The sequence below is a fragment of the Antennarius striatus genome, chromosome 15 (genome assembly GCF_040054535.1).
Source record: "Antennarius striatus isolate MH-2024 chromosome 15, ASM4005453v1, whole genome shotgun sequence".
Lineage (NCBI taxonomy): Eukaryota > Metazoa > Chordata > Actinopteri > Lophiiformes > Antennariidae > Antennarius > Antennarius striatus.
In genome coordinates this window covers 11,688,710-11,696,829 of record NC_090790.1, presented here as the reverse complement: position 1 = coordinate 11,696,829, position 8,120 = coordinate 11,688,710, and the positions used below count along the sequence as shown (strand labels likewise).

The window sequence follows — 8,120 nt, the reverse complement described above, 5'->3', positions numbered from 1 at the left end:
GTCACACAGTGAATTGTGAACACTACCACATCACTTTCATACTTGATTTAAGGTGCAACAGAGCGCAGATTTTACTGTTGGGGGTGGAGGAGCAGCTCTAAGCCAACATTTAAACTTTGTATAAAAACATAATTTGGGACATACTTTCAAAATTATTTTTATTAAAATGTCGCCCATGATCAGTCAAGGTAAACAGTCGCTGTAGGGAAATACAAAGTCGATCGCTCCAACATTACAAACATTTCACCAAATGTGAAAAATATTAAACTCAGGTTGCATCAATCGATGCTTCAAACGCATCATCGGTTTGATACACACTCAAAATGTGTGTTTCAACGTGTCATTCATATTACAAAATTCTATTTATATAAAGATTAAAAAACAGGTTTGTATTAATCTGACAACAGACAGGTCCATAAAATTACATTGCTAAAACATGCAGATTGAATCAAAGGTTCTGTCTGGGGGTAAATACTCAGTCCCTTCACTGGTTTTATGTTATCACACTGATCAACAGGTGGCGCAAACGCATCAAGAACTTCAGTGTCAGCAAAGGTCATGAAGAAGACCCCAAACCTATAAGATGTGTCTGTTTCCATTGGGCCACTGATTCTAAAATGCAATGCATATTTCACAGTTACACATCCAATTAATCTATATGACGTAAAGTATGAACATGTTTTTTTCCATACTCAGCAACCCGTACTCCTTTGTTCTCCTTTCAGTCATATGTCACAGATATTTTCAAATCTTTGGCATGAAAACTTTGAGCGGCTCGTTTTCATGTACTTTATCCAGAAAGCCCAAGTTGAAGTAAGGGTAAAGCGTCTCTGTGAAGCTCTCCCTGAAGGTGTAGAGGTGTGTCATGCTCTCCGCATTATAAAAGGATACCAGCCCCCTCTTGTAATCCAGGTACACTCCGATCCGGGCCAGTGGCTCCTCCAGGGACAGGACCTTTGGGGGTGAGGTTCCAGCCATGTACTGTATCCCATAGGATAGGGAGAGAGTCCAGAAGCCGTTGGCTGGGAGAGCTTTGATGACTCCCTTCCTGGGCACTGACTCTCGTGCCACTCCCACCGTCCAGACGGTGCTGCTGTAGACCTCGATCTCCCAGTAGTGGCGTCCGTGGGTGAAACCCTGGCTTCCCAGCAGGGACAGCGCTGCGTTGAACCTGTACGGATTGTCCTGCACCGTGTGGTTAAAAGTCTGGTAGCGCACGCAGGTGAGGGAGGAGGTCAGGCTGAGCCAAGGGTTGGCTGTGCTGGAGTTAAATGTGATGGCAGCTGGAACTAGAAAATAGAAAATACAGGAGATCAATATGTTGAAGAATTTCTTTGAAAATTCGCATTGGTGCTCAGATGATCAATGGTTTCTATGTAACGTAACGTACCTGGATAGATGCTTCCTTTCATAGATTTCCACACTCTGTATTGCAGGGGCCCTGCAAATCGGCCTTCACACAGACTGGGTGGTGTAAACGTAGGTTTCTCGAATTTCAGGGACGGTCTGCCAACAATAACAACGACAGATGATGAGAAACACTAAAAAACAAAAGTGGGATCAAGCGTTTCTTCTCCACACTCACCTCTGGAGGAGGACTTTGATGCTCTGAGTCGCAGCACAGGAATAAGCACCGGAAAAGGGACACACAGTGCGGTAATTAGTTTAGTTGGATCTGAAAGAAGAGAAATCTTTTTCCACATTACATCAGTGTCTGAGCTCCTTCATTTCCACCCTGTGGGATCTCCCTGTGGCCGGGGGAAAGTCCCACGGCGTTGGCCTGAGTGTGGCCCCATGCCGGAGCCTAAACTCCTTATCCCTCTGATCACTCTGTGAGATCACTGGCCTACATCCTGTTTCCACTCACCACTCCAGTTTGCTTATTATAACAGAGTTAATATTTTAACACTCTCTTTAACAGCACACACCCTGCTAGGTTAAATATTGAATGCTGATGTTGCAGTCTATTTATGGACACACATGTTGTATGCATGACGGACGCGTATGTAAAAGTGTCTGACTCTGTTTCAAAGTTGTTTCGAAGAAGAGGAGGAAGAATATATTACACGTGTATGTGCGTGTGTGTGTGTGTGTGTGTGTGTGTGTGTGTGTGTGTGTGTGTGTGTGTGTGTGTGTGCGTGTGTGTGTGTGTGTGTGTGCGTGTGTGTGTGTGTGTGTGTGTGTGTGTGTGTGTGTGTGTGTGTGTGTGTGTGTGTGTGTCACCCCAATAAATAAACCCAGAAACAAACAAGTAAAATCCAGCGGTCAGCATTTCTGGCTTTAGTCCCCGTCAGAGCTGAGTCATCTTGATCGACTCCATGTGCAGTCATCATCTCTGAGGCTCACGTGACTCAACTCACCCGCAGCAGAGCGAAGGGGTCCTGCTCCTTCAGTTTGTCCTCGATCTCGTGGACGGCTCTCTGCAGACGGGAGATCTCCACACACACCAGGGCTTTGTGCTCGTCCAATCGGATCAGCTCCCTCCTCTCCTCCGTCTTCAGCTTCACCTGCAGCAGCTTCTCCTCCTGGTACAGGAACTGGTGCAGGTCGCTGAACTGAGCCTCAATGCGCTGCTTCAGGTCAGCAGTGTGTTCCTAAACAGGTGGAGGATAGTGATCAATGTCCCCGGCAGCGATCGATTAGTGACCAATAGGGTGATATGAATTAGAGACATTATTATTCCTTAGCAGATACATAAATTTCATCCTCGAAATATGCTATTTAAAACTTTTAAATGTTCCAAGCGAAGCATTATATTGTAAATCATTTTTGGAAACATTTTGTTTCACCTTGAGTTTTTTAACTTCATCTTCAGCTTCCCTGTCACACTGCAGCGCCGTGTTGAGCTCGGCTTTGAGCGACTCCATTGAGCCGTTCAGAGATGCCTACGAGACAGAAAAATATCATCACAGCGCACTGACCCGCTTCTAACTTCACAATGTCATCCACTTTAATGGGTTGTTTTGTATCTTAAACAGACATAAAACATCGTATTTAAGAAATAAACTCCATAAAGTAAATTAAACATGCATCCAGCTCACCCTGTACTTCTGATCTGCCTCCTGGACACACATCATCGTGTGATTCCTGTGCTCCTGGGAGAGACCACAAACCAGACACACCAGCTCCTGGTCCTCCTCGCAGTAAAGCTTCAGCTCCTCTCGGTGTCTGCTGCAGCGTGGGACCGGAGCAGGAACCCTTTCTGCCACCCCAGCATCCGTCACGCATGGTCCAGACCCGCTCTCCTCCAGACCCTTACAGTAGCTCTCTACTATGTTGGCGACAATGCGATTGGGCCTATAGCTCTGTCCGGGGTACACCTTCCTGCACTGAGGGCAGGATCCTGTGCCTCCCTGTCCTGGGCCCCTGGGACCGGTCCAGTATCCTTCAATGCACCCCTGACAGAAGGTGTGATCGCAGGGCAGCGACACCGGCTGCTTGAAGAGATCCAGGCAGATGGAGCAGGTCAGATCTCTGCTGATTCTGTGTGTGTGTGCTGAGCTTTTGGTGACTTTTCCACCTATGGGAGGCTGTCGCAGCTTTTCCATCGCTGTTTGCACAGCAATATCTCCTTCCTTTGGTTTCCAATTCTTCTTGTCCGGCTTTATCCCCTGATTTAGTTTCTCCAAGTTCTGCAGATAAACCGTCTGGATTTTCTTCACTTCTTTCTGATTCTTGCTCATTCCTTTGCCTTGATTGTTTTGCTTTGTTTAGACTGTACAGCTGGACTTCTGTGTCCTCCCTTATGCCGAGTGTGTGTCTGTCTTTAGCCTCCAGCCTTCCTGTTGATTGTGGGGAAATGAAAGGGGGTGGCGCAGAAGCAGCCACAACCCCTCACATCCTCAACAGACAGTGAGGGGATCTCAATGTGCCCCCCTTTTTCCTTTAGGCTGACGTAACTTCTTAGTCAGGAAACGAAGGCGGACCGTGGACACTCTATCCTTGGCTCAGTGAGGTCTGGCCAGCGGCTGAAAGAAAGCCCTGCTTCACTAAACTTTTAATCTGCTGTAGAGTAAGAACAGAAAAATGTAAATCCATTTTATGTGACTTTGAGTGTGTTTGACAAGAAGTCTGTGAGAAGCAACAGACTTCCTACTTCGTTTCTGCCGTGCTCCCTGCCCAGTAAGAAATCATTGATGCTGAAGGGTAAACAAGACCATTAAGAGATTTGCACAAAGGAAGACAAAGTCCTGCAGGAAGACAGTTCCACCACAGACAAATACAAACACTGCAGGCATCCTGTGACTTTTGTTTTTCCATCCAGTTGTTAAAGATTGTACAGCTGTTTTCCTGAAGGAGCTTCCTTCATCGTACAAGTTGAGAGTTCGTCTGTGACAGGACGCCCACAAATATGCGCTGGAATATAATTACAGGTCAGGACAATGTGTTTTATTTCTGTATGGTTAGAATCCCTTCATGCAAAGATAATTTGTACAATCAAAATATCTAAAACATCCAGCAGGACAGCTGCTCTGTACAGTAAGTTATAAACAGTAGCGACACCTGGTGCTTGAACTGAAAACTTAAGATGAAATATCATACATGATGAAAGAGGTGGGAGTGAGACAAAACCTCCATCCATCTTCACGTAGACAGGACAATCGCAATCGTTCCGTCTGCAGCTGGTTATGGAGTCTGCTGGAGCCTATCCCAGCTGGCTACAGGTAAGAAGCAAGGTACACCCCAAATAAGATGTTAAGTCATCGTGGGGGCAAACCCAAAACCCACTCACATTCATATTCTATTACAATTTGGAGTGATCACACCATCTAAACTGCATGTTTGTGAAGGTGGGAGGAAGCCGGAGAACCCAGAGAGAACCCACGCAGACACACGGCCAACATGCAAATGCTGCACAGAAGGGAATCGAACCCAGAACCTTCTTGCTGTGACACAATAGTGGTACTCACTGTGCCGGCTTGCCGCCCTCAGAAAAGCTTAGAAATATATATTTTTGTTATCCCCGTTCCTGATTTTCTCCTTTGTTAGTTTCTGCTGAAACGGAAACGAAAGATATTCAGTTTAATCCAACCGGCTGACTGAAAGTCTTTGCTGAATTTATCTGCCAACACACATGAGAACATGTCAAGCATCCCCTGGATGATAGAAGATGGAGAGAATCAGATTGACAAATGTATATACAATTTTATTACACCTAAACAGCACTGAGGTTTGGAGTTTTCATGCTGCATCGCAAGCTGAGAAAAATGGCAATATAACAGACCAGAGTAAAAGAGGATTGCACCCACACTGTGGAAGCAATGGCCAAAATGCAACCCGCAAGCAAGGAGGCCAGGGCTCTGACGTTGGGTGATCAAAGTCAAAGTCAGCTTTATTGTCAAGTGTACCATACTGTATATGCACGACATAGAGCACAGATGAAATTGCAGTCCTCTCTGACCCACGGTAAACAGGCAGTACAACAGGCAGTACAACACAGACAGTACAACAGGCAGTACAACACAGGTAGTACAATACAGGCAGGACAACACAAGCAGTACAGCACGAAGTATGAGACAAAACATAAGGGATGGTAAATGTCTCTACACACTCCTTAATCCCGTAGGGGAAGTGACGTGTGCGTAGTCCCTGAGTTGATGGGGGGAGAGAGAGATAGGTAGTCAGGTGCTGGGGGGAGGGCAGGACAGTGTGAGGGTAGACATCACTCAAAACCTGGAGAGATTTGGAAAATGTATGGACGCTGTACCGAAATAAAATAATCTAAATGTGACATTCGATGTATGAATTTGGTTGATAATGTGTTGTAATGACACAGATGTTGTTGATTCCAGGGAGGGGAATCTTATAAGCCAATGGCTTCCACTCATCAACCCTTTTTTTTTTTCTTTTCGGATGTTGCTGTTGTTTTCCGAACCGATGAAAATGAAGTCTGTCATAATATAACATGTCTGGAAAGAAAAAAATAAACTGAATAAATAAATTAAAAAATAAGTAAAACCTGGCACACAAAAATCTGATGCAATGTATTTAATGCACTGACATGGAATTCATGTTAAGCATAAGCATGACAATCATAATGTGACTCTTTTATCAAAAAGTCCACCTGCTCCGAGGCTTCGGTGGAAAGGAAGTGGTGCCATACAGACTAATTAACTTTTAACCTAAGTGGTCTATAATAGAAAAAGTAGTCACAGAATTTTAAGAGCTGTACATACATAACTAACATCAGTGGATTAGGACTGTTGAGTTAATTAAACTGCTGAAATTAATTCTCATTGTGCTTCCTGTAAGCCCCATGGGTCAGAAAAAAAGTTAATTGGGTGCAGTGGAGGGTTTATAAAGCTGCGATATTTTACTGCTCCTTCAACATTATAAAGAAACTCTTTTCAGGTGGAGTATATTAAAAAAACAAACAAACAAGTACAATGTGCTTGATTAAGCTGACAGTAATTGCCAGATGTCATTGTTTCAACAAAATCAGTGCTGTTTTATCCCCTGTTGTTGTATCTCCACATTTCTTCAAATTTTTTGAGGAAAATTGTCATCCCATATGGAACACTTGTCACACACAACAATATACAACCACTGTACAGTATTTTCCGCATTATAAGGTGCACCTAAAAGCCTATAATTTTCTCATAACCTGTGCGCCTTACATTCCAGTACACCTTATATACGAAATAAATTGTAAAATAAACAATTCATTAAAGGTGCGCCTTATAATTCAGTGTGTCTTATAGTGCAGAAAATACTGTAGTTGCTGAATGATCCATCCATTTTCCGTTGTCGGGTCACATTGAATTTTCCAGCTCTTCCCGGAGAAAAACCAGGCCAGATAAGGGAATGTGGTCACTCCAGCGAGTTCTAGGCTTTACCAAGGGAAATCCTCCAGCAGATCCTGGGGCATTCTAATCAGATCCCAGAATCAACTCTCTTCTTTGATTACAAATCAGTAGTTCCCTTTGGATCTTTTGTATTCTTTGGGTCACATAAATCCAGACCTGTGACCAGTGGTGGATCTCGGTAATAGAACTCTGTCGTCCTGATGGTCTGATACAAGCTCACAACTGAGCACCACGCCTGCAAACCTGAGACAGCAGCCAACTATCTATCTGTCTATCAACTGGGTACCAGCAGAGAGCTGTGGCCCTGAATTTGGAGGTGAAATAAATAGAACAATATCATCTGCAATGAGCAGAGATGGGATGCTGTGAATGAGTCATCCCCAGAGGATGAATCTGAATGTCTTTCGGTGATCTCCTGACATTTCCTTCAGCACCATCAAGAGGTTAGCATTGGTGGTTCCAGGTGAGATGTCTCAAAAAGCAGTTAGATAAAACCATCAAATCTGGAGCAAACATTCGTAATCCCCTGAGGATGACCAGTGATAAATTTAACGATCCTCTGATTTATAAATTAAATATCATCATCAAGTTAAATTTTCAAAGATGCTTTATAAGTGCTAAGCTGATGACATTACATCAGTCTCAGTATGGCTGCAGACATATAGTCTGAGTTTATATTTTCTTAAAAAGAAACCAAAAGCACATCAGTTCTTTATTACATAGGTTTATTTATTGGGATTGCTTTGGACATTTTATTATTGGCTCTTGTATATATATTCTTACTTTGCTTTTATCTCTCAGAGGAAAAGGATACAAGCACAGAGCATAAACCACAGCAAAACTGTGCTGTCATGTCTCTATGGTATGCTGGGCTGTTCATGCTCATATCCCTCATTAAATGGATACCAGTATCTTTAAGAATAGAATAGGAGGCTGTGGATGTTTGGGGCACAGCTGAAGACAAAGTGTGAATATGTGCTCAAATGTGTGCAGCCATCCGTGTGAGCAGCTGTGACAAATTCTGAGAAAAATGCAAAATTTATGAGGAAAGAGAGAAATAAAAGAAACTCCCTTTCACGCTGACACGCACGCACGCACACACACACACACACACACACACACACACACACACACACACACACACACACACACACACACACACAAAGGCACATCTGTGCTGAAACACACCCTCAGTTAAAACCTGCACTGGTGTGAAAGGCATTAAGGAAACTGAAGGCTCTCTGGAACTTGTGAGGCTAAAAATAACCTGTGTCTGCAGGAGTAAGACAGACCTGGAGGAAGATAAGAGGCACA

The 8,120-nt window shown here is 43.9% G+C and overlaps 1 protein-coding gene across 1 annotated transcript; it reads right to left on the bottom strand.

Moving 5' to 3' along the window:
• Window positions 1-151: 151 nt before the first annotated feature.
• trim69 (tripartite motif containing 69) lies at window positions 152-3,940 on the bottom strand. Its single transcript, XM_068334107.1, has 6 exons — window positions 3,042-3,940; window positions 2,790-2,885; window positions 2,361-2,594; window positions 1,586-1,608; window positions 1,391-1,506; window positions 152-1,289 (listed from the first exon to the last, which is right to left on the bottom strand). The coding sequence occupies exons 1-6, from the start codon at window positions 3,681-3,683 to the stop codon at window positions 745-747; spliced, it is 1,656 nt and encodes a 551-aa protein (XP_068190208.1). The 5' UTR covers window positions 3,684-3,940; the 3' UTR covers window positions 152-744.
• Window positions 3,941-8,120: the final 4,180 nt, after the last annotated feature.